The 27,962-nt window shown below is 38.1% G+C and overlaps 1 protein-coding gene across 1 annotated transcript in view; it reads left to right on the top strand.

Annotated features, from left to right (window-relative positions):
• Positions 1-27,962, top strand: part of NPAS3 (neuronal PAS domain protein 3) — a 532,332-nt gene that overhangs the window by 484,889 nt on the left and 19,481 nt on the right. The window contains exons 8-9 of the mRNA XM_026849299.1: positions 14,620-14,813; positions 21,310-21,416. Of these exons, the coding sequence (XP_026705100.1) occupies positions 14,620-14,813; positions 21,310-21,416 (301 nt within the window). The remainder of the gene's footprint in view (positions 1-14,619; positions 14,814-21,309; positions 21,417-27,962) is intronic.

Below are 27,962 nucleotides of genomic sequence, written 5' to 3'. Positions count from 1 at the left end.
TATGGAGAATGAAAAAGATGTGTTCAGTTTCTTTTCTGTGTTCTGATATGCTAAGATTTTATCAATAATATTGTTTTCCTGTAAAAATATCTGCCTTGGAGAAAATCTGCTGTGTAGCTGTCAGGATTACACCTCTCAGAATATGCCTGTGATGATTCCGTTAAATTGATAAAAACAGAACACTCTGCTCTGTAGAAGGATTGCTGAAAAGAATATTCCGAGGTTCTTTCATGTGTAACAGCACTTGTATGGTAGTACATTTATTGTGCTATAAATTTCATCACTGATTTTGGCCATTTCAAATTGATTCTGCAGTAACTGTAAGTAATGAACCTTACAGACAGAGCCAAGGAAAAAAAAAAAAAAAACAACAACAAACAAGCCAATAAACTTGTGGCTGTAGGAATACAAATTGTAGAGTTCATTTAGCCTCAGTTTTTATCAGATCATGCAGCCAATACTGCACAAAGTCAGAAAATATATCCAACAAAATATACAGTGCCATAGCCCTGGCTTGCTTTAAATTTAGCAGTTGAACCAGACAGTCGATTATTCAAAGCACGTGTTTATACAAAGCGTCCTGTGGATTTCACCTGAGATTTAAGGCAGGTGCTCAGCATATGTGGGTGACAAAACAGGAGAAATTATAATAGCAGTGACTTAAACAGGATAATGAGCCAAATCCTGAGCTGTTTCACATAGTCTAAGCAATACCAAGCATCACTGGATTTCACAGCGGTGTAGATCTATGTGCAGTGGGCTACTAATGGCTCACCAGTTCAAAATATATAAAAGTCTCCAAAATTTACATGTGTTCCTAGTCTGTTTCCCTGTCTTTACTGAAAAGTTCTACCACATTAACAAGAATGATGTGATATCTTTTCTCCGGGTATCTTGAATGATCCCATGGATTTTAGCAGAGAATTTGTGTGTTTGCTAAAGATTTCCACATGTTGGTTTTAAAACCCATCAAAAAGATACTAAGGCATTTCAGTTAGTTTTGTAGATTTCTATTACATTCTATAGGAACCCACTGATCTTGATTTGTTAAATATTGTATGCATTTCTCACAGTCTTTTCAGTGGATGCCAAGACGATTTAGACTCTTGTTTTGCAAATAGACCATGGATTTAGTCCAGCTAAATCAGTGGGCTGGTCATGTGATTAAAGCATATATGAATGTACATATGGGTTCTACCCTTAGTTCTTACATGAAGATCTAACTTCAGTTTTTAACTCATATGCTGAAAAGACTAAAGTTTTCTTCTACGCAGTTTTCCCAGCATTACAGGAGAGAGAAACCAGGCCATGTTTTATTTTCTGTGCAAAAATAAACAAATGTCTGTTGGATTCCTACAAACCCTGCAGCACTCCTATGCATCACAGCTTGCACACTCATGTATCCCACAGTCTGCATTGAGTGCTGAATTAATTCTGTGTGTCTTATTGCAACTAACTTTGCAGATTTATCTGAACCTCTGTATTGTCGATGAGAGATATTAAATCCTCATTTTAAGATCAAAATGCTGGGGTCTATTCTAGCCTTATATAGGCCACAAAGAAACTCATTGTCTAAGGCATACTCCTTGCCTGTCTTTATAAAGAAGTAATTTTGTCAATTTGTCCAGTTTACAGCAGCAGACTGAGTGACACACAGAAGAAAAAAGGTACAGAAACTGAGGCTTTCAGTTAAACACCAAATATGGTGAAAGACATCATAAAATAATGAGAGTTGGGAAGACTGTTTTTTCTCTCACTCTCTGCTGTTTTGTGTTGCAATGAGGAACACAGTGAAACTGACGTCTTGTGAATAGCCCCTGGTAACTAAGAGCAAAGAAACCTTGCTCATTATCTCTACTCCCCTTCTGAATAAACATTTTAGCCATCGTAAATGAGTGTGACATGAAGGGCAAATGAATGGCTCTCATTCCAGAGGAGAAGCACTTGACAGCTGAGCAACCTGAAGGGTGTTGTGAAGGTACAGATCCTGTGACCACTGGATGATGGGGCAGGCATACCATTTATGTCAATACGACCTGAGATGCATCGTACTCTTAAATAAGAGATTCCCAGCCTTGCAGAGGTTACGTCCTAGGTGTTCAAACTGACTTTTGGTTAGGACTGCAGTGAGTGAAAGACAGAAATGTCCTATTTTTTTCTTGTTGTTTTATTAAAAGCTTAGGCAAATATAAGGAAAGGTTCAGTGCAGATTGACAGATGGCATGCAACACCCCTACTGTATGTCATTTATAAATATGATTGACATGGAGGTAATTTCTTGGTAACCTGTTTTTTAAAAAACCCCCACGTATTCTAGGTGGTGGGTTAGTAAAAGAAAATTAATCTCTGCATTATAAACTTGCCAACTTTTGAATTAATTGCATGAGTGTGATAATCAATTAATAAATGTTAAGCAAACAACAGAAAATCAGTGAATTAAAAATTACTAAATTGATTCCAACGCAGATAAAGCAAGAGGCTGCCATAATTCTGCAGTGTAGATTCAAGAACACGAATCTTGTCTCGTCAGGTCTTGCTGCCCATTTATCTACATCTGGCATTTAAAACAATGCTGGTTTATTATGATTTTTACAAATAAATTGCTATCTATAGTCTCCCTTTCTACATTAAGTGGATTATAGAAACAAATCATAAATAGTAGTCCATTTGTAGCTGTCAAGGAGAAGGTCAGAGCTTTGGAAAGACCATCCATCTCCAAGCGGAATAAAAGTTTTTTCTTCAAAGAGAAATCACATACCTTGTTTGAGTGGACTTCAGCTAGTGATAACAGTACACTTTCTTGAAATACCCAAAAAAACCCTCTTGTCCACAAAATTAGCTTGATTTTGGGTCATAAATATTTTGTAAAATTGAGGTGATTTGTCATGAAACAGATCTCATCACTGAATATTTGTGGGCACATTTGATTTGATTGAAAGTATATATTTATATTTTCACATTCTTCAAAAGTTTCAGGAGAGGCTTAGGATGGTACTGGAAATACATGTCTATGGAAAGGAACTTGAGCCTGAGGTCCAAACATTTATGACCTATTGCTCTCACTGCCACTAAACACAGTTTGTTTGTCTCTATTAATATATCAGTATTATTTCATTGCTTTTCACAGAATTGTACAAAATCAGTCTGTATACTCATTCTTATTTTTTGCAGAAAGTCATGCAGACATTTGTTTCAGGAAGGACATCTCCTAATAGACGTGTTCCTTTCATATACATTAATTTACAATGCTTAGTGTAAACAGTAGGCAACACCTTCCTTGTGTTTTAGCACAAGGGAGCTCGTAACCTAGAACACTTCTACTGAAACTGAAATAAAAATAGAATTGGTAGACATCTGAGTAAATATGTCAAGGAAAAGTCAACACCTTTTGTGGAGCTTTCTCAGGCAAGCATGTCTATGGGGGATTTCCTTTTGATACAGAGTAGATTCATTTCCAGTATGGGAACCAGCACCAGCCCTGACCAAAAGTCTGAAAGCAATTAAGCTTGCAGTGGAGGGGGACAACCCTCTAATGGCTAAGTGCCTTAAAGCAAGAATGGTCAGTTTTCTCAGTTCAAGTGGTCACTGCTGCTGTTTCACAGAGATTTCTGTTCCTGGGGTCTTTCGTTCTCAACATATTCATAAATTAAATGGAAACCAGGGTGAACAGGAAAGTTACAGTGCTTATTGGACTGTAAAAAATGTAAGTAATGTGAATGATAGCACAAGAACTTCATGATTCTGTGTGAAGGGGCAGTAAAATAGAAGATAAAATGCAGTTCAGGTGAATGTAAAGTAATACACCTGGGAAAAGCCCAATCCTGGCTGTATGTATACAATGAAGAGCTCTGAACCAGCTGTTACTGCTCAGAGGAGATACCTTGAAGTTGTAATGGGAAGTTTATGAAAGGAATAGCTTAGCGCTCAGTAGTGGTCAGAAAGCAGACAGAGTGCTAAGAAATTATTAGGAAATAAATTAAAAATTAAACAGAAAATGTCATTATACTACTCTATAAATCAGTGTTTTTCCTTTATTTTGAATACTTGTGCACTTGTTATCCTACCTCATCTCAAACTGAAAATTGTAGAACAGCAAAAAAGTGACATTGATCAACATTGTGGAACAGCTAAAATATACTGTCCTGGTTCATCTAGGATAGGGTTAAGTTAGGTTAGGCAGGGCCTAAACCACCACATACACCTAGGAGATCCAGCTTGGAAGAAAGATAACTATGGAGGTACATGATAGAAAACAGTATATAGAGAGGTTGAATGGGGTATAATTTTCTGCAATCTCTCAATATGTAGGGTGAGAAACAAAATTAAAGTAGTAAACGGCAAATTCAGAACAAATGAAAGGAGATACCAACTCCAGAGATCAACAGTGAAACTCATTGCCACAGGGCACTATGAATGCCAAAAGCTCACCAAATGCTTGTATCTCAGGAAGTGTTGGGAGAATACACAAGGGAAATGCTGTGAGATGCTTGCCTAGATTTATACTCTCCCTTAGTCAGCCTGAATGACACACTGAGGATGCTGATCTGGTAAGGCCTTTGGTTTGACCTGCTACAGCTGCTCTTTAAGGATGCACAGTTGTGTCTCTGGCAGGGCTGTCATGGTGTGCCCCAACCTCCTACAGCCAGAGTCTCTGTAAAGCCACTTCAGGGCTTGGGGCTTGCAGGTTTTATGCCAGCTACGTTCTTTATCGGGACCATGTGAGACCTATTTAAAACTGTTCAAATATATCACTGAGCACAGTTGGAGAACTACTGAGACTAGATGTTGGCAGACATGCCAGAAGACTCTTGCCTCCCATCCTATGGTCATTCCTTTTTGCCATCTGGATGTGGAAGCATTACTAGCCACCTGCAGCAGCTTTTCTGAGATTCGCAGTTGTATTTTTCATAAAATCAACTCATATATTTTGTTGCATGTCTTCCCTTTCTAAATTGAAAATTTATAGTTTAGATTCTTATAAGTGTCATTGCTGAGAGGAAGGTGAAAGCATGTTAGTAAGTATGGAAAATTAATCTTTTTTGCCCATCTCCACCTTTGCTTTTGTCACAGTTGTGACATTCTGCAGGAAAGCTCACACATTCTGTTGTCCAAGATCTTTGAGTACAGCTTGTCTAGTTCTATACAGCCAGCAGAAATTGGGCCATGCTACAGGAAACCATGCAAGCATTAAAACAGACAAAAGGGTTGATTCTCTGCGTGAGAGTCTGTACCAGACACCATTAGCACAAGCGGGGGAACATTGGTATTATTGACATTCAAAAAGTAGTTCTCAGCCATTTTTGTTGTTTATCCCTACTTTACTGTGAGAAAAAGACAAATCTTTCCACCCATTTAGCCACAAAATACGGAAGAGTGAATATGATTTTTCTTTAGTAACCTAAGAACAAATTCAGGGATTGCAACCCCAGGTGGAGAGCTTGAGTAGAACATAAACTTTACTGTCAAGACTAAGTAGGGGAATCCATTTCTGTCTTTACAGGCAACAGTATTTTCTACATTTTTTCTCTCTGTGTGGGAAAAATACATTACTATCAGATAGTTTATCTAGTCCTTGCTCACTGTGCAGAGAATCACCGAACCACCTAAGGTAATTGTTGGACTGCTAAGACCTACATTGAATAACACAGTAGGGAAAAAAAAAAAACAAAACAAAACACTTAATTTCTCCCTCCAACGATAGAAATAAAGACACTACATCTGAAGAATACTTATTATTGGTTGTCTTTAGTGCAACAAGATTCAGTTGCCCTGACATACAGGACTCAGGCTTTTTTTAAAAAAACCTTTCCACCCTTTCTGTTGCAGAAAGATGTAGCCAGTTTCCACCACCTCCCAGTACTCTGATAAACTGCATTGGAATTGATACAACAAAAGTCCTTTTTCAGGTTTAATTTTTACTGCTAGCTGGAGCAGCAGAATTCTGGAATAGTGAGCTCTGAGAGAGTTTGCTCATGGGCAGGGATGACAATTCCGTTATTAGAACCCTGCACACTTCAATAGCTAAATGCTTTCAACTTTCTTTAAATAGTATTAAGGAAAAAATATCCTAAAGGCATTATTTTTAAAGGGGACTTCAAACATTCTGTAAGGGAAAAAAATGCAACACATTTGAACACCAAGGGATTTGCAGTGGAAAATCTGTTAAAGTGAAGCTATCTTTTGAGTTTCAGGGTTAAATAAGTATTGGCCATAAATCAGGGATACAGACTACCAAAAATTCTGAGGCATTCCAGATTCCTAGCTTAGACCAGCAGTAGCCAGATTCTATAATAGATCATTTAGAAATGTTAGTTACGTTAGCTAAATTTTAAATTAACTATGTTTCATTTGTTCCTCCAAATTCAATGTACAAAATACATTATGACATTTGCTAGAAGTATAAGAAAATCCCAGGTTCTTAATCTTTTTTACTATACAGACTTAATTCTGCGATGACTCAATATTAGGTATTTTAGAGTTTATATTTAAAAGCAGCTGTGAAGCAAGCAGATATGCAAGGGTAAATCTGCTCATCTTGAATCCTTCTGCAAATGGTCTGCTCTGGAGGTCATATCAAAGAGATTCTTTTTCCAGCTTAAACCTGTCTTTTCTAAATAGATCTCAACCTGATCTCATTTAATGCATTGATGTCTGGTTTCTTAGTCATTATATTTGCTGTATTACATATCAAAAGGACTCTTGAGAAATTCCCCTGAATTGATAATTCTAATTTCTTATGTATAGCTACTCTGTATTCACTCTGAGGACAGCTGTATTGTATGCTAAACCACGAATTGTAAAAATTGATCCCTTTGTATGTAGGTTTGTATTAAATTGAGATACTTTATTTTCTCCTGTTTGTTGCCACACATGGGTTCCTGGTGTCAGTTTGTATTTGGCTGTTTGAGCATATTAAAGTTCTGCTCGTGCTTATGATGTTCTTGCCAAGAGCGCTCTTGCAGCAATCTGCACTAGAACAGTCTTTGTGCCAATTACTTCAAAAAGTATTCTATTATAAAACCAATTTTTATGGCTACTTTTTCAGGTTGCAGTGTGGTGATTTCATTTAGTTTCTTCTTTTTCCATTTTTTTTTATGTTGATCTTTTTCAAATGCTTGTAAGTTTTGGATTATGAAAAAATAATGTGGTGTTGATAGATTGAGTTGTTAATAAGACATCTTAAAAAGGAAAAGGGTTCAAAGGTATTAAAATAAAACCTGGCATGTTGAATTACTAACACTGCATATATTTAAAGGATACTATTTAATAGTGGAATGTCTGGAGCTCTTATTGCAGGGGGTTATTATGAAAACGGAAACCTCTGCAATTGTATAAAGCAAAATAAATGAAAAATTATAATGTGTAATGACTCAACACAGTATTTCTTGAGCTTATATTATGAGGCTGATTTCAGAAGTGTCAGGTCTATGTCTTTTATTTAGAGAAAACCAGCTTGCTAATCCATAGCAATTAATAAAAAATCACAACACAGGAGAGGAAGGCATGATAACATATTTTACAATACAAATATGTTTTTGAATGGAAGGTCTTGATCATGCAACTTACTACTGCAATGAATGTCTGTGGAAGACTGAATCTCAGAATTCTGATGTGAGCCATCATGGTGATAAAAATAAGTATGTGTCCATATACAGTGCAGGACACTGTACTGTGCCATACTAAACAATAACTGCTAATCTTCTACCTCAGATAATAAAATGGAAATACTGTTATGTGGCAGAATGAAAAATCTGCCATAAATTGAGGGTCTAATACTGTTAATCTAAAGGATCTAAAAATGTTGATAGCAAATACATTTTTATTAATTATTCTTGAGCTACCTCTGGCCTGCTGTTCATTTCCCAGGCTATTAAGATGTGAAAACTCTCGAAAACCAACCTATTGTACACTCTTGAAAAATGTCTTTTTAATTTTTTTTTAATGGCAGCTTTAGGAATTGTTTATCGTACAACAGTCTTCCTTTTCTCCCACAGAGAAATTGTCGTTTGTTCTTTAGATAACCTAACCTAGCCATGTCCTGATCAGGGAACTTCATATGATAGACGTAATGTGGGCAGTGTCAGGTTCTTGTTTTGTCTTCAGTCTTTTGGAGAGTTAGAAAGCTGTCCCCACTCCCTTCCCTTTAGTTTGTTATCTAGTGAGAGGCAAGCAGAAGATAAGAGGTTGTATGTCCTGAGATCGAGGAACAAGCAGTTTTTTGCATGAGTGCTCAAAACACTAACTTTTACACAGAAGAGCAGCTGTTCCCTGTGGTGTACTTGAATGAAAGTGACTGTGGCTATTGTGCTTGCTGCTGGTCTCAACATTCCTCATATGCAATAAATAATACTCTACTCGGGTCATTTTAGGGATTGAGCAAGAGCTGTGAACTGAGCCTGCCAAGCCAGGGTGTTTCTCATGTAATGCTCGTCCTTAAGCACCCAGTGAGTTTGGGGTCTCATAAGGTTACTCTTTTTTTAACCCCTTGGGATTAGCCTAAATTCTGCCTCTGACTGTTTTAAGCAGCAAAATAGCTTTTGAATCTTATTATTTGGAGAGAGTGATATCAGAGGAAAGATGGGAAAAGCCTAGAGTGTCTCCAAAAACTAGTATTGACTTTTTAACAATAAAATGCATCCTGAGACCAAATATGCTGTTTAAATGTAAATACCATTTCCATTTTCAGACTGTCTTTTGCAGGTGTATTTGAGGGGATTTGAAATGTACTTGTAGATGGAAAAGAGGCTATTGACCTTGAAACTATATATGTGTTAGGAATAATATTCGCCCTCCTTGAAATCAGACTCATATTCTTTGAATGGGTGCTCAAGACCACAACTCTTAACAGTGGTTCCGGTAGCATTCACTGCATAACTGAATTAAGACTGACTGCATTTTACTTACAGAGCTGTTTCTCAGGAGTCATAGATTACTGCCTAGTCTCTTTTTTTTTAATACACCTGGTTCAGAATGACTCACTGACAGCTGCACTAACTACTAGTTTCCTTTGTTCTGGTGTGAACTTAATATAATAGAACATTAGTGTGTAGAAGCAATGACTTTTATTAGATGGACTACTATAATCAGAAAAAAAACAAGCAGGTTTTTCAGCATACAAACACTTTTTCAAGACTAAAACTGAAGGAGCAGACTTCTGAATCAAGTAAGAGTTGAGAACTATTACCGTAAGTAGACATGTTATTCTGTTATGATGTCCAAGAATAAAGGTAGATGATACTTAGGAAGCTGGAGAAGGGTGATAGTAACAAGGGAAAAGATGAGATGATGGTTATTTAGTAAATCTAACATTGATACAACATGAGCATACATTTACAAACTTTACCTTTCACAACTTCATTATCTGAGGGGTGATCAGACATGCAGGAATCCCCAAGAGTGGTCTCTGAGCATGTTCAAACTACTCTACATGGTTCATGCTGCAAGTCCGAAGTGTCCTCTGTGTGTTAAGCTAACTGTACACGTAATGGAGAATTGATCTCCGTGTGTACAGCAAGTTGGATGTATGTGGGACACGTCAAACTTGCTGCACATGTGGGATGATCCAACATATTGCAGCCATAGTAGCTCACTACTTTTCAACACCAAAAATGTCATGCTCCATGGGACCTTCTTTTAGGAATACTGCAGTGTTTATAGAAATGTGGTAAGTCTCAGAATGGGACATGTAAGTATTAGTAGAACTGCAAACTAAGGCCTTACTTGACCTCTCTGATCCCAACTGCTGCTGAAGGATAAGTATAGGCAAGTGGTGTATTTTCCTGAAGCTTTCCTGAAGACTGGGAGAGCAGGCTTTGGTCTCAATGAGGGTGGGGCTCTGGAACGCCAGAAATAAATGGCTTCTGGCCATGGGAAAACGTAAGCAAATAGAAATGCTGTAGCAACTATGGTGGGGTACAGGGGGGAAGGAAGAAGACTGTGGTAGGTAAAGAAACCTATACTGAAGTTTAGTTGATACATTTTTGATGTCAGAAGTGGAGAACATTTATCACTGTGTGAACTCCAGATGTGACAGTGGACTCTGTTTTCTTTGAAAAGTCCAGAGGAAAGCCGGTTTCCAAATGTTAAGTCTTAGCTTAGAACTCACAGGAACCCTTTACCTTGTGGAGGGTTAAAACATTTGTCTCGCTAGTGTCGCAGGCATGTCCATGTATCTGTGAGTGAAGGAGCACACAACTCTTCAAAGATAAAATGTAAGAACATGGATATAGTTTGTAAAATATTTCTTCAGCCGATTTTAGCAGTTCAAATTAATTCTGTTTTAAAGATTTAGGTGCTGAATTTGGAAGTAAAAAATAACATATTTGAGGGACCAAAACAAATATATATAACCTTGTGAATCACAGTCATTTCTGTAAAATGATAAATATATGTGTGAGTTGTTCATAAGACAGCTAAATAAATATCTAGGGGCACAAACTAAATTAGAATGTTTTAACACATGATTATCTTCTCAGAGTTTGAGTCTAAACAATAATTTTAAGGCTTCAAATATAATAGTTCATTAAGAGAAATGAGATGGAGGAAGCATTTCTGCCAGTGCTGTGGTTTCAGTCCCATAATAAATTGGCATAGTGATTTACACAGAGAACAAATGAAATAGTTTAGAAATTTCTTTCTAATGGAAGTTTAAAGTTTTGAAGAACACAGAGACATCTGAAAGGTGAAATTCACAGATTTTTCATGCTTGCAGGTTTTTATAGCCTCTGGTAATGCATGTCCTTACTCTGACATCACATGTATGTGAAAAAATTGATGTAATATTTAAAGATGTCTTTTGACAAAGAAAGTATTTCCATCTCCAGAGGTGAGATTTAGCTTTGAAGGATGATGAGCAGGTTCCAGATGTGTTTTTCAATCTCTGGGCTTTCCTTTCCATAAGTATTGACAGAGGGAAGGTTTTATCAAGGTCTTTGTGATGTGCTTGTTTATAATGAGTAGACATTAGTAGAGCACATCTAAGTGCTTATCGCTAACAGATGACTAAAGAGAGCATATGGCAGGGAAAAGAAATATATATTTGTCCAAGCAATGTGGCTTGTTAACACTCCTACACTCGTAAACTGTGTTTACATGTACTTACAATATTTTGCAAATCCCTTTTCTAATCAGCTAAAAATAAAAGCTAAATAATGATATTTTTTTTCCAATATTGGAGTGTCAGGCAAAGTTGATTTAAAATTTTTTTAACAAAGCAATTAAACAGTACAGGAGATTTTTATAGTATTTGTTTTGCTTCAGCATGACATCTTTACAGCAGTGTATGTGTTATTTTCATTTCATAGTGTTAAAAATTTTATTGCTACAGAATGCTTTCTGGTTCACCCACATGTCTATCCAAGTATAACTATTATACAACTAGGTTACACTACAAGCAATAACACAGATCAGAATGACCCATGTCAAACGCTGGTCTAGATCAGGTCACAAGGTTTATTTTGACTATAATATTTTCCTCTACTTCTATAGGATGAAATCATCATGCAGGTTACAGCACCTGCCCATAAAGTTTGTAAGCAAAAAAGTCTCTGAACTGTTAACCCAGTCCAGCTCCCATTAGAGTGTAAAAGGAGTCTTGCTACAAATTTCATTTAGGAGGTAGATGGAGAAATGCTGGGGAAATCTGTACAGCTCTTGACATACAAAGTTTCTGATGATTCCTGTGATCAGGAGTATAGCATTCACCCACATTTTTGTAAAGGACAGAACACAGTATCACTGTCTTCTCTTGCTGTGACATCTAAGTGTGCCAATCTGTTCATATAGCATTATTAGAAAGATCACAATTATAGTTTAAAAATGGATTTGAACTGTTGCATGCCTTTCAGATGAAAGCATTTATAAAGAGAACTGCACAGAAGAGCTGCATTTACTTTTGATTTTCAGAATATTCCTAGCAAATTTTTGTTAAATATTTACATCTGGATCCAAGTATTGTCCTTCATAAAACAGTTTATTCTTGCAATTTAGCTTCATTAAAGTCATAATACTGCTTTAGGATATGATAGACTAGTGCTGTGGGATTGAATTATAAAGAGATTAATTTTAGCTACCGGAGATAATTGACCCTATAATTCCTATCACCCCTAATCCCAGTTCAAATGAACCAGCGTTAAAAGTGGCAATACTCACAATGTAGACAAGGTCATGACAGCTAGAATTGTTTTTTACTACCAATTAGATTTCCCGCTTGGTGTGTTTGACTAATGTTGTCATAGAAAGGGATTTCAGGCATGGAAATACAGTTTCTTTAGAAGCACACAGGCACTGGAACTGATGGGCAGTTTGCTGTATATTTCCTGGTGTACAGAATTGGAATGCGATTCACTGCTGACCCCTAAAATTTGAATTCATGTGGGGATTTTGAACATATTTTGATCCATGATAGATCTAAATAATTTGAATCTGGAAGCAAACTCTCTTGAAATTCAACAACATTACTATATGGTGAGTCTAGCAGGTTTGGAACAGTCTCCTGGGGTAGTACTACATCTGAGCTGTATTTCAGATGAGGAATCAGAAAAAAGTGAGGTACTAACTGAATAGAGAGTTGTTCAAAAACAAATCATGTTGATATTTAGCTGCAAATGACACGGAGGTTTCAAAAAATACTGGGAAGAGATAAATGGATTTTAAGTATGATATATCTTAAAAATTCCCTCAAGTGATAGTGCCAACTTCAAACATATTAGCATAAGGACTCTTATGAAAAAACAACAGAACAACAATACTTTTGCATAGCACGTTCAGTATAAGATTATTTTTCACATTATTACTAGTTATCCATCAGCATTTTTCCCAGCATTTACAGATTTGAGTTTTGGCAGTAAGCTGAAACTGCATGATAAAAAGAGACAGATAATGATAAAAAGCAGATATATATGCAAGCCTAGCTAGAAGGAGCAAAATATACTATTACTGCCCCTCCTGTGAAGTTAATCCTATTTCTTTTAGCTATTTCTTCATTAATTAATGAGGTCTAGAGAAAAAAAAAAAAAAAAGTGTGTTTGAAATGGTGTTTTTTGTATCTGTGCCTTTAGGAACTTCTTCAAATATTCATAGAATAGTTTGCCCTTGGAAGGTGCGTTAAGTGTGAGTTTAGGCAATAATTACTTCAAATGTGGGTGGTCGGAAACCTGCAACTGAAATGGACAAACACAGCAGCTAATCACTTTCCTCATTCAGATTCACCACACCGGCTGGAGTCGAAATGTAAAATAGTGGAGAAAGGAGATATTTTAATGATTAGGTTAAAAAAAAAAAACCAAAAAAACCCTAAACTTCAAGGCTTAGATCACAGATCTGCTAGCATGAATTAGATTTGAATTTGGATGCACTTTGTGGTTTGCACTTATTAATGAAAGATTTTCTTCTCTCTCACTTTCTATTAACAATCAATGTCAGATCAGAAGCAAAGAGTTTGACTGCTGTCTTTGTGAGATGAGTATCAAGAGGACTTATAACTATATCCCATCTCTGTGACCTCCCCCAGTGCACCTGGTACCAAGCAACATCTCTTTTGAGCTCTGGGTAGTGAGTCTGGGATCACCGTGAAAGGGGCCCTCATCTCCTGGAAGCATTCTCTTCATGTTGATGTTGTAACACACTCTGAGAGTCAAAAGCTGGGAGGGCCCACAACTGCCAGTTCTTATGGCTCTCTATGAGTACAGGAACTGAAGTTTCCACTTTCAGTTTGATATCTGGCATCAGTGCTGTATTTACATTCTTTTATTGAAAAAAAAAAGCAACCCATTTATTTATCCTGAAGGAGTGAAACTGGAAGTTGTGAGTTATTCTTTTCCCAAAGTTTCAACTGACTCCATTTCAGGCAGCATTCTTAGAATTTCACTCTCCAGCGGTGCAGTTGGATCTCCTGGGTGTCTTCTGGTGTTACCTTGTGAATAGGGAAAAAAATCATCTGCCCCCAGATCTCTCCATACATACATAGTGTACTAGGCAAAGGCATTACATGTCTATCAGCTCTTAAAAAGCTTGCTGCGAATGCAAGAAGACCATCCTGCAGCTGAACTCATTGATCACTTCCAGGCTGTTGCTTCTCAAATTTCCAACCACAGAGAAGTAATTCAAGGCTGTGAGCAGTGTCTTCATGGTGTAGGTGACTAAGCAATACAATTAAATCCATTCTGGAAAAGTTTCAAAACTGCCGATCTTTTTGTTTCATATTCAATCTCCAAATGTTATAAAATTAATATTTTATTAATTTCTACTTTCATTATTTCAGTTTTATCCCCCTTCTCTCTTTTCTTCTGTTGAATTTCTAGTTTGTTTTTTTCTTCTTCTTCTTTCTGTAGCAACCACCACAGCAAAAATCATTACCACAGGAGTTCTGAGGTTTTTATTTGATGAATGTGAAGCATTTGCCTGTTATGTTCTTGTCTTCTTTTTTGCCATGAGGACGTATAGGACATGTTGACAGGACAATCTTAATAAGCTTAACACTAATACTGGCAGTTACTTAGTACAATTTTTGGCTGTGTTAAGTGGTCTGTAGGGAATAGTAATGCTATCCTTTAAAAGAAACTGATGTCACAGTTGCATCCAGAATTCACTGGGGTTTCTTTTATTGTTTTTATTTTCCAGGTGATTCATATAACAGGCCGGTTACGTCTGAGAGTGTCACTGTCCCACGGACGGACAGTACCCAGCCAAATCATGGGACTTGTTGTCGTTGCTCATGCTTTGCCACCTCCTACAATTAATGAAGTCAGGATTGACTGCCACATGTTTGTCACTCGTGTGAATATGGACCTCAATATCATTTACTGTGAAAATAGGTACAGCTTTTAGCTCTTTTTTCTTTGTTTTAGCTGTGTATATTCTTTGTTCCATGGGTTCGGCAAAAAGTTTTGAAATTTGTGGCTCCTGCAATGTCATCCTGGTGTTATATGAGAGCATTGAATTCACTCTCATCATCATTACCTTCATTTTCATTACATTCTTAGAGGATAAAGGTAAATTAAAAACTATAATTTGCAGGACATCTTGCTGGAATAGGGGAGGATAGACCAGGAGAGATTCAGCTAAGCTTTCCAAGCTTTTTTACAATCTCTCACTGTCCCTCTCAGAGGCAAGATTTGGGACTAGACAGACGTTGGTCTGACCTGTATGGCTGTCCTTATGCTTCCCTGTCCTCCCCTCCACAAGTCTTTCTGTCTGAAGTTTTAAAGTTTTCCATTTTTGAACTAATTTGCAGATTACAGCACATAGTGCTCAGCGCTTAATGGAACAGAAGCACAGATGGCCTAGATAGTAGGCTAGAGAGGTGGGATCTGTTGCAGTAAGAGGTGGGAAAAACTGTAGAATAAAATTGGTTAAGTGTGTACTGGGAAAGACAGCAGTGAAATGGGAACAGGTGATGAGGAGTTGGGTGTGGGGGGGCTATGTTAGATGAAATAGTGACAAGTGATCTAGGAGGGTGGAAGATAGGATTTAAATTCAGCTGTCTGCTCTCTGGGGGCTGAGTGCCACTAGCATCTCGGCTGCCCGTGGGGGACTGTCAGGGCAGGGCCCGTCCCACGCCCAGCCAGGAGCAGGACAGGGCAGGCCCCAGGGCAGCCCCAGCCCCGGGCATCGGGCAGCTCCCCGGGGCTGGGGACTGGCCGAAGCCAGGCCGGGACTTGGACCGGGTCTGTCTCGGCAGGGCCCATGGCCAGGCGGGCAGGGCTGTGGGATGTGGGGAGCTGGAGACCGGCCCTGCTGCGGCGTCGCTGGGGCAGGGGCTGACGGCCCCGGGGCTGACATGGCGTTGTGGGCTGTGGGCGGGGTGGGGGAGCCCCAAGGCTGTTGAAATGAGGTTCTGGACTGTGGGCAGGGTCAAGACCAATAAGGCTGCCCTCAGAGCCCTGAAAAATAAGAATAAAATCTAGGGAATAGATACTCAGAACAGAGTGAATATACCTGAGAAGGAAGATTTAAGGAATAAAGAAGTTTGGGTCCATTGATGGAAGGCTGAGGTACGAGGGAAAAGTTGAAAAGGAAGAAAGAAGGTAAAGCATCCAAAGGAAATTTTGTCAAGGGGACATACCATCAAAAAGTGGAAGAAACAAGATAACTAAAGCAAGCTTTTCATGTGACAGCAGCCATGGCATGTTATAAGAGTGGAAGTTCTCTGATATGAACAACCATGATTGCTCAATCACAATGGAATACCTAAAACCAGAATAACACATCAATATAAACCTTTATAAAAGGGATGTACTCAAATTATTTCTTGAATCGGGGCCTTAAACAATTTAAAATAATCTTGGATTTCAGTTATGAGGTTATCTTTGCTGTGACATTGCTGAACTGCTGCAATAGTATTAATAATATTACCTGGCTATTAAAGAACACTTCACCTAAACTTCCAAAGCATTATCTAAAAGCGCATATATTATTCTCATTTTTAAGCTTGGAAAAACTGCTCCATAGAAAGTGGAAAGTGGTTTGCACAAGATTACAGAGAAAGCTGTTAACAGTATTAAAGTTTGGGCTGAGTTTTGCCTGTGCCTCTACCCAATATGCATCTGTATAATCTGGCAGCTGGTGAAAGAGCTCTGGGGATTAGCAGCAGGATCTAGAAGAAACTTTTTGCCTTAGTCTTTGATTTGATTGTGACCTACCTAGGAGTAGTGGAAAACTGCTACCATTGTAGGGCTCTTCAATGGCCTCTGTGAAATGAGTTGCTGGTATCTGTCCAGTTCCTAATGAACAGATTTCCTTTTAACAAAATCACCTGCACTTACCGTTACCTTCATTGGCAACCTCAATAAAAAAGCCAGGAATCAAATGGATGTGAAAAATGAACTATTCTGTCAGGTCAAGTATGATAAGAATTTGTGGGCTGTGTTAGAAAGATTCATACTTTCTCTGCTGCCAGTTTGGCATTTTTATGATCCCTAAATTGTATATGTTTTTTTTTAATTAAACATTTTTCTCAAACCTTCCCTTTACTTTGATGTAGCAATAAAACTTTCAAATGCCTGAGAAAGGCCTCACTGAAAAACGTAAAATGTATCAGATGTGGAGCACTGATGAGTAATCTCATAGAAAAAGCTGATAACACACGGTAAACTATGGTAAGCCAGCTGACTATGCAAGGAAGTGTTGAACTTACTAGTGTTTTTCATTTGTTAAGGTAAAGGCAACATTATAAAGCAACTTTTCCTTGTTTGTGATGGATTTTATCTCCTATGCTAGGGTAGAATGCATATGATGGTACTTGAATTTATGTTGTAATAGTTCCATTTCAAGTCCCTGTGTCAGTGTTAAAAATAGTTTATAAAAGGAATTTCAAATAGCAGAAACACTTCTGCTAGGGCTGGGAGGTGAATGTTAGCTCACTGAGGCAGCGGGATTTCCACTGATGGAAAATGGAGTAAGATTGACAGAACTTGGATTTCATAGCAGGTACAAAGCAGAATATGACTGCAAAAACTGAAGGAATGGAAAGGACAGAAGGGAAGGAATTAACTAAACAGCTGATTGAAGCTGTCAGATGAATTATCTGGGCACTTGCCAAGGCCATTCTCTGAGTCAGGGAAGTTGGGATCTCTCTTCAGGGACTATAGAAAAGCAGATAAGTATCCCATCCTGAATATATGGCTTGACTCCTGGCACTTGCGGGCAGCCGGGAAATTCTTTGTAGTGCCACAGTAAAGCAAGCACAACATTGATGAAAACAGAGAAAAATGGATCCATGCTGGGGAAGCTGTAAGCACTATTTATGGAGCAATGGGGAATTACTGGCAACTGTGGGGAGTATGGAGCAGAAGCCATGCTACTTAACTGAAATGAATGCTCACAGTGGACCATTGGATCAGCAGGGGTGAGATCAATAGTATTTCTGGTTTTCCAAGTGGTTGCCTGCTTGCAACAGCAGGGAGCAGGAGTGACATTACTCAAGTCTTTGGGTGTATCTTGTTACTTTCCTGTGAATGAAGAGATCTGCATCAGAATCCTGGACTCAATGCACAAACTAGTCGTTAGCTTCCCTTTGAGACAGGATCCATTGGCTAGTACCACTGGCTATTTCTAACAATTAATATTTTGTTCTGAGAGTGTTAAATGGGGATGTAAAATTTTGTCACCTAAAATGTGGTATGTTAATCCATTTGTTTTCTAAACATGGGATTCATGTCATCTACACTTCACCATCTAGTCTAAAATAGTCTAGAATTTCTTCATTAGTCAGTGGAGTGAGAAAAGCACCTACAGAGGACAAATCATCTTAGATGGTGATAAATAACTAAAAGCAAAATAAAGAGTCTGCTGTTAGAGTACAGCATCAGTCTGTGTATTTTCAGTGTCAACAGTTAGTTATTGGAGACCATCTGGAGAGAGCCTATAGCCCAGTTTAATGTGGACTGCTATAGCCATACCTGCTAATATATGCCCAAAGGGAAATAACCCTGTGAATATGATGTCTTCCAAATGGAAGAGATTTGGCCTGTTGGCCATGACAGTGGTTGCCAATAATTCCTTCAGATATGCAGAAACAGTCTTGTGTAGAGTGCCTCAAGCCTATAATGTGTGTACAATTTGGTCCTAATTCAGCAAAGAGCTGTACCATATACCTACTTTTAAATTGCAGTGATGTTAACAGTCTTGTTAAGTCAGCAGAACCACAGATCTGCTCAAATGTAAGCCTGTGCTTGTTTTACAGGATCAGGTCTGTGTATTCATCAGAATCAAGTTCCTACCCATCAACCCGTTGCTTCATTTTGTCAAAGGGCTTGGGAGCCACAAGATCTGTCTCCTAACTAGTACTCTAAGATATGCTACAATATTTATTCCTTCTCTCTGTGCAAGTTACTTATTTTCCATCTTTGGTACCTTTGATATAAGCATCAGTGTCCTACTTTATGTAATTTCTTTTGCTTCTGGTTTTCATGTCATTGCTTGCCAGTGATCGCTTACATCTGGAATTCTTTCTGTTTCTTCTTCCACATTTTTCATCTCAAAAAATCCTGTGTCCTTCATATGTATATTTGAAACAGCTTTTTCGTAATGTTACAGAATCATAGAATCATTTAGGTTGGAAAAGACCTTTAAGATCATCAAGTCAAACAGTAAAGCTACACTGCCAAGTCCACCAGTAATCCATGTCTTTAAGTGCCACTTCTACACATCTTTTAAATACCTCCAGGGATGGTGACTCAACCACTTCCCTGGGCAGCTGTTCCAATGCTTAATAACCCTTTTGGTGAAGAAATTTTTCCTAAATATCCCATCTAAACCTCCCCTTAAACAAGGGATTGTGAATCTTCTTCCACAGTTTCCTTGTTGTGTTCATTTTTATCTGAGGAGACTTTACACAAACACGCTGCTGCAGAGAAACAAAACACAGCTCAGTCAAATTTACCAGAGGGGGAAGCGTAATGAGCATCTTCCATATTAGCCCCATGAGCTGTAGCACTCACAGCCTGGGTGTATCACAAGGGCAGTGGCCTGCCTGGAGATTGCCCTTTTCTACTAGGCTGGGCAGGGTGGGTTTTATTCTCCCTGATCTTGAAACAGAGCCACCTCTTAACAGAAAACACACAGTTCTTGGGCCAGAGAAGAGACAGCAAAGTGTGCCAGTGAGGAGAATGTAGACATGGGGAGGAGGAGAGACTTGAGCTCTGGTTCCTGCTCCATGAACTATTTATACACTTAGTTTAGTATAAAAAGATAATATACAATCCAGGGGACAGGAACTTTCAAGTCTAAGACGCCCTTCCTTCTGGTGAGGTTTCTTATCACTGGGTAGAGTGATAACAAACCCCACCAGGTCCTTTGTTTCCCAGCCCAAAATTCACTGTTCCACCAAAATGGAGGAACTCAGCAGGAGGGATACAGAATCCCACTGCCACCATTCCAAGCTTGTCTTTATTCTGGTGAACTGTGTCCTCTCTGAGAAGGTAGGAGAGGTGCTTTTCAATGGTGGTCTGTGATAAACATTAGATGGGTATCGCCAGACGGGTATCCCACATTGGTTAAGTGCTACTAGGCAGTTGTTTGAAAGTGCACTCTCTTCAACATGCTCTGTCATGAAAGTGGGAGACAGCTGTTGTGTTTTGTGATAAACTTTTGACCATTTTTACCAGCAAATTTGAGTCCACCTGCTTTACTTGCAATGTTTTTCATGTTTGTTTGGGGTGTTTTTTTAAATTGGGACAAACCACCAGTGCTGCTCAAACATATGGACAAACACAGCTCTGCTAGTCAGTGCCTCAGTGGCTGTGTTCTCCCACTCTGCCTGCTGGGAACCGCTCAGACCTACACAGTTCAGTTTCTGGTTTAGCCTCCCCACTGGCCTCCCCCAGGATCACACTCCAGTTGTTTCAAGCAATCTGGTTGTATCAAGATGTTTGGTGTTTCTTACGACTCCCTTAAATGGATGGCAATTAAATCTTACAATTGCAAAGTAGTCTTAACCTCAATCGTTGCAGCATGTTTCAAACCCTAAAAAATTATTCTATTTCTAGAAGACAGTCTTACTTTTAAATGCTTGTGTAAGCAAGGCGTTTTCCAACTGTTTTGTTATTTTCTGTACTGTATTTAAGGATACTGACATCTTGTCACTCCATGACAGAAGTTTACACACGCACACAGACATGAGCACGCATACACGCGCGCATGCACACACACAGACACACACACAAAGGTCTGCAGAATAGATTTTTAAAGTTTCTATGTGCAATAAACAACAAAGTCCCAGTTGAAAGGGCCCAGAGTGAAAGCTGAGCTCCCAAATGATTTAGACTAAAAAAGATAACACCCTGAGGCATCTGTATGTCTCAGCATTTAAATTATATCCCTTGAAATATCAGTTTGGACTTGGTGCCAAGAAATGGTTGAAGAGCTTTTTCATGAATATACCCAATAGAAGACCAATCTGTTGAAATGAAATGTGTCTCTAATCATTTGGTATAAACATAACATGTTTTTACTTTATTATGTAACCTTGAATCATCTTGGTCTTTTAATGATTTTGGATTGTTGCTAATGCTTTACAATTTCATGGAATTATATTGTCTTGCTGCTATGCTGCAGGGAGAATATGCACTAGAATTTAACTTTCCACTTATTTAAATGGATAAAACGATTTCAAGGTTTCTTTAAAAAAATGTTTTATTTCTTTTTTTCTTCTTTTCCTTTAAGGCTCTGTTTTGTTTGTATAGATGTTCCACTCAAATTACTATAGTGGTGAAAAAACTTTCTTAGCACATTTCACTTTCTGAGTCATTTGACAGTTCTTGTATTCTTTTCCTGCTTGAATTATAGGCTGTGGTTTTTTTTCCTTTTTAGGATTAGTGATTATATGGATCTGACCCCTGTAGATATCGTAGGAAAGAGATGTTACCACTTCATTCATGCTGAAGATGTGGAAGGCATCAGACATAGTCACTTAGACTGTAAGTACTTCCATTTTTGTAAAATTATCTGCTACAACACTTGATTGTTCCTGAACTATTATTTATATTCCATGACTGGGGGTCTTCATCTTGCACCTGCTTTTTTTGTCACAGGGTTTCGTAGAGGGTGGCTCAAATATAACTTTTTATATGATTTATTTTCAAGTCTTTTTATAGACATATACGATTGCTCACATATGTGGAAATAAAACAAAAAAATATATTTGTATTACCAGAGTTTCCAGCAGCTGTTCATTTACACGTGCTGTGCATTATTTTACTCCTTCAAAGAGGTATTTCTTAGGTGAGAAACTCCCTCCCTAACACAGAAAATGAACTTCTCTCTTTGTTTTTTATTTCTGAGTCATAATATGGAGGTCAAAAACTGCAGCATATTTGAGATTTCACCAGGTTTTTCAATACAGAACTAAGCTACAGCTCTACCAGTGTTTTAACCTCCCTGTGTATTAACATCTAAATGGCCCCCATCTCTATAGCATCCAAGTCCCTGTTATTTGCACACAGGTAGTATCTGATCGGGATAAGGGTAACAGAAGTATAAAAATGTTACAAGAGACAAATCTTCCCAGAGAGCATGTGCATATGTCTATGTATGGGGGAAGGGAGGTTCAGCTTGATTCCTTGTAATTAAACTCTTTGTATTCCTCTTATTAAAAGCCATAGGGCCTAATTCTTTTCTTGTTGAGATCTGTTGACTTCAGTGATGGTGCTCCTGATTTACCCTGATGCAAAAAGAGACTTAGGCCCATAATCTCTAATTTATCTGTGCCTGCAGTGAAGCCAGATAATTCTTTGGAAGTTTCAGTGACTGACTGCGTTTATGATTGACTTGTGTGTTTTTCTCAATGTAAAAGACTATCTGCAAACTGCCTCTTAGATTCAGAGTCCCAAATTTGAATAAGTCTGCTTCCCCTGCACCACATCCTCCTAGCATTTCTTAATAAAAGAGTAGCAACCTAAATACAGCCACATTTAATAAACTTTTACAAAACCATATGACTACAATAGAAGGCAGTATAAATTTTCAGTCCGAAAGTACCTCGCTTGATCTGCAAGGGAAAATAGGAGGATAACTGCAACTGGAAAGGAGGAGAACAGGGACAGCTTCTATTGTAATATAAGGCAGCCAACAGCAATATCAAGCTCTGGAAAGTTTTCGAATACTCCCTGAAGTTTCTGGAAGTTAAAGGCATTTGACATAAGAAGGTCAGGTTAGATACATTTCTGGGGAAAAAAATAAAATCAACTATCCAAAGTGATAAACAAAGTAATTTTGCATCATTTACATTTTGAGTATTTAGTATCCAGGAGTATATGTCAGTTGCTCAGAAATGAAGGAACAAATTCAGAAACGTGCTTGGTGCTCTCGAAACTGGAAGTCAAAAATGACAAGTTGCACTTCCACTGCACTATCTGACCGAGTAAATAAAAGATATTTATGACTCTGACTTAACATACCACCTGGCAGAGATGAACATCCCATTTGAAAAAGACCTTAATCTTCTGAATGACCACTTCTCTCTGAAATAGAATATGCTTTATGAAACATTCATCTTCAGAAAACTTAGAGACCAATGCAGACAGTGTGAGTGCAGCGTGGTCCAGTGTATAAGCACTGGACTAGGACTCAGGACACCCTGAAGACAGGAACGACATCTAGAGAGCTGCCTTACCTTACAGTGTTTCTGCTCACGCTGTATGTCCAGTTTAGCTGATTGGATTGCAAGCTTTGTAAGCACAGAAACTTTCTCCCATTATCAGCATCCAGCACAGTGGGGTTCCAAACTTGGCTGTGTGGCTATAGCATAATTATTATTTTTGCTCGACTATTTTTTATTGCATAGATGAGGTTGGTTACATCTTTTATGTATAGTTGTTCTCTCAGCTTATAGGAATAAGATGTTGATAGAATCATTCAGGTCGGAATGGACTCTGGGACATCTCACCTAGTCATCATGCTCAAAACAGGATCTACACTGATTCAAAGAAAATTGTTTAGTACTTTGTCTAGTTGACCTTCAAGGTCAGACTTTCCACAACTTCTCTGAGTGTCCTCTTCCAGTTATCCTTATTAAGGACTTAATTATCCTCATAATGATTTTTTTTTTCCTTCTATCCAGTTGGAATTTTCCTATTTTGATTGTGCAGCTGATGGCTCCATCTTTGCAGTAACCTCCTTGCAGGTATGCTGTTAGGTCCCCCTGAAGCCACCTCTTCTTCAGGCTGAACAAGCCTGGTCCCAGAGCCTTTCCTCAAAGGGCAAGTACCTGACCATCTTGACAGACCTCTGCTAAACTCACTGAAGTTTGTAAATATATTTCCTGTCCTGGGAGCCTAAAATTAGGTTCCAGATGCAATCTAAAGAGTGATGAGTGAAGGGGAATAATGACTTTCTGTGGTCTACTGGCTATACACTTTTTAGTACAGCCCATAGGGCACACTGCTGATTCATACTTAGCATGCTGTCCACCAGGACCCCCTGGTCTTTTTCTGCAAAGCAACAATTCAGCCAGTCAGTCCTCAGACTGAACCATTGCAGGGATCCATTCCATACCAGGTACAGGACTTTGCATTTGTCTTTTCATGTTGTTCAAACTTATGCTCTGGATGAAAGATCTTCAAGTTTAAATTAGACTTGGGAATAGCTGAGGAAGTATACCTGCCCATTAGAAGTCCTGCAGAAGTTGAAGTGGTTCATAACTTTGCCCAGTGAAACGCTCAACTTTTCTAGCATTTGGAAAAAAACTTTGTAGAAAAAAAAAAAAGAGGAAGAAATTGCAAAACCCCAAAACACTTCATAGCAACTTGTCCATCCTAGAAAACCAAGTTCAAGCCAAACTAGAAAGAGAGAATCCTCCTGGTTTAGTTAAAATAAAATTAGAGATAAAATTCAGGAAGTTTCAGACATTGGCTGTAGAAGGTAAAACCCAGCAGAACTGCATTTTGCCAAAATAGACAATGCAGGAGATTTGCCAGTACGGCATGGGAAACAATTGCTTGAGATTATCAAAAAAAAAAAAAAAAAAAAAAAAAGCGGTATTATGCAATATTTTGAGGAGGAACTGGAAGCTAAAGTAATGGTTAGAATGCCCTATTGAAAAGTAGAAGCAGGACTTGAGAAAGCAGCAAACTGAAAAGGTTGTATTTGATAGAGGACTGCAGAATGCATCTAAAAATCTTGATTGATTTTTACAGAAGAGAAAATAATTTTTAAAGATTAAAATGGTAAGAATCCTAAATTGTAATTGTAGATCTAAGGGTAAAAAGAAACACAAATAAAACTGGTACTCTGCCTATTCACTAACAACATATAAAAAAAATAATGGAAAAAGTAAGACCAGTACATCCTGCCTTCTCATCCAGGTTATTCAAAGGCATCAAAGAGGAAAACAAGCAAAGAAAATGTTGCACAAAATCACACAGAAAAAATCAAGAGGGCTGTTGATGGCTTCAGAACATAGCAGCCTATTAGAGACTTTGAAAAACAGGCCTTGTTAACACTTTCTCAAATAAAAGAAGACAAAAGCAGTTTCAGGAATGTGACCATAACAAGTATAATGGTGAAGAAGGTCTGCAGGACTAGCAGTGACAACAGTCTTTTGTAAGGGAACTGCTGCCCTAATGAATGGTCAGTTACAGTCAATGGAAAAGCTTTCATTGGCTTCAATGCACATGAGGATTATGCCCTAAAAAAGCAAATTTATATGGACTAAAATTCTAACCCCAGTGAAGTAAGCAGCAGAAATTCCATTAGGATTCAAGATTTCTACTTAGATTTATGTTAGTTATAGCTTGATGCCCTTATGGATTAATAAAACAACATTCATACTCTAACTCCTCACATACCTGCATTTATTCCAACACAGCAGTAAATGGTGATGATCCCACAAGTTATTAAAAAAATATTATTTTTTTTTTCCAAACAGAAATAAAAAGGTTAGGGATACTGTTTCTATCTTGTTTCATTCAAACTTTCAGTGATCACGCTTTTTCACAAATCTCCCAGCCAGTTGTTCAGTGTTAAAATTCTACCTTATCAATCTGTTTCCCATTTTATAATGCTTCATGGTTTCAGAAGTTTGGCAAACTTCTCATTTGTTTGTCTTCACTGTGTTTGTTGAATGAATTGCTGGTGGAATCCTGACAGATATCACTCACCATAAATCAAGTCTCTCTCACAGAGATTATAGTTAAAATGTTCTCTAGTGTAATAGCCTGTACACCATCCAGCATCATGGCTCAGCTGTTAGCTCAGCTGACACACACAACTGTCTAACCTGCAACAGCTTGTGTTTGAATCTGAGCCCTCAAAACATGCAGGTCCCTAATCCTAGCTCTGTGTAACAGAGCTCTTCATTAGGATATGTTGCATTAAAGGGTTGAAGATGAATGCTTTACGTTTCATAGTTATGCATCTAGATCTAACACCCTAGAAAGACCCCTTGTGCCCTCAGTTCTACTTTACTGCTTGTAAGAATGGGGAAGGTGATCAGATCCTCTCTCTTCACTTACCTCCGCATAGAAACATTGCAGAGCTGAACTGTGTGTCAAGCATAGGGCAGCTCATACACTTTCACCAAGCCACGAGTAGCGTGGGTAGAACCGCCCTTGTTCCAATAACAAGGAAATGTCACTGATCTTAAAGCTAGCAGGATACATTATAAGTCAAATCAATATCAGAAATGAAGCAGATTCATAAAATTACTATAGTATCAGGTCTTAGCACTGTCTGTAGAGCTCAGCAAGGGAAACTGGCACTTGCTGCTCTCTGGGGTACGATTCTGTGCCTATGTGCTTCTCGATGGTTGACACTGTTGTCATACAGGGTCTATTACATCCCTTTTTGATTTAAGAAGTATGTTTCTTGCTAAGAGCAAATGGATGTCATATGCTGTAGGAATATATGTCTTCCATTTAATTGAACAAAATTAATGGTCTTCATTGAACATCGAGTACTTGATGTTACTGTTCAATGCAGGTCATTAAGAAGGCAGCAAGGAAGGATAAAAGTCAAGACCTCTGAAGGCAACCATGAATATACTTGTGGACAAATATAGGACAACGTGCTGCCATTTGAAAATTAATATATTGCTCATAGGAACACTGTCACAAGTATATATTGGTATATAATATGTGCTTTTTCATTTTGAAATCCTAATTGAGGTCTAAATTCAGGAACCTGACACTGACAAAAAAAGATACATGTTGTCCTCAGCTATTGCTTAGAAAATATCATCCTGTTTCTTCAGGATTTGATTACAGCTACAGTACAATTCCTCGGGATCAGTGAGCCAGGGCAGTTCATGTCCCATAAAGCAAAGGTCTCTGATGAGTGTGTTTGGTAGCACTCCCTCTGATCTACTTTATCTGGTTTCCAGTGGTTGGAATAATCCGGTCTTTCTGAAAATAAACTATTCCACATTCACCTTTTTCATGGCTTCCCTATTTTTCAAGGGATATTACCCCCTCAGTCTGCTTTTAAATCAGTTATATATTCATGATTTCTTTTATGTATGTTCAGTAAAAAAATTCTGTTGCCATACATAATATTGCTTAGTGGCTTAGCCTACCAGCTGTAGTTGAACTAACCCTTTTAACTTATGCACATCAGTTATAATTTTTTATTCTCTTAATAACCTCAAACACATGAAAAACAAATAGAATGAGTTGATAATTTCTAACAGTAAAATACACTTCACATATTTTGCTATCATGCTGTGGAATAACTCTGCAATGTCAAGTAGCACACAATTAGTAAAACTGTAGGGGGAAAAAAAGAAGTGTTTTGATCCTGAGGAATTTTTATCCTAATCAGATCGAAATTTCAGTGCTCTTGTAGTGCTTAATATCTTCAATCACCAAAAAAATCAAACTGATTCCAATGTCAGGTTTTGCATTCTGGGACTGAAATAAAATGCTAAAATATACAAATGAATCTCATGTTTGTACAAGTTTATTATCATCACTAAAAAGCAAGATTGATTCTAAATTAGGCTGATAGAATGTCTGGTGTTTAGCTAATTCTTAAACCAAGCCCGCTTGGCATCCTGATGACAGTCTAGTGTATGTTTTTTTCAAAGTATTGCAGAAGTGTTGGTCTGACCACCTGCACAATCTTCCTCTCCGTCCGTACTATGGGCCAGCAAAGACTTCTTCATTGGAGACCGGCATCTTTATGTCCTTTTAACTGGAGATACTGGTGATAGAGCAAGATGAGGGAACAGGAAAGAAGAAACTAGAAAAAATAGAAGCATATAAAGAAGACTTTTTTTTTTTATTGATTCATATGAGGAAAAAAGAGAGCATGGACTTTGGTTTTAGTGCATGCCTAGTGTTTTGGTTTTCAGTCCTAATGAATCTTAAGAGATATGCACCTAACCAAGAGTGTGTATGTTTTGTGTCTTTTAGCCACGCTCTGAAATCCTACAGATGTGTTTGCTCCTGCATTGTGAGGTGCTGGTCTGTCTAGTTTAATTTCTTTGTCTGCTCTCTGACCAAAGCTGGTTACTTTAGAAGAAGGGGGAA

This window comes from Athene cunicularia, assembly GCF_003259725.1.
Source record: "Athene cunicularia isolate RWA chromosome 5 unlocalized genomic scaffold, athCun1 chr5_part1, whole genome shotgun sequence".
NCBI classification, from domain to species: domain Eukaryota; kingdom Metazoa; phylum Chordata; class Aves; order Strigiformes; family Strigidae; genus Athene; species Athene cunicularia.
Note: the sequence above shows the minus strand (reverse complement) of the source record. Positions and strands in the feature narration are given on the sequence as shown.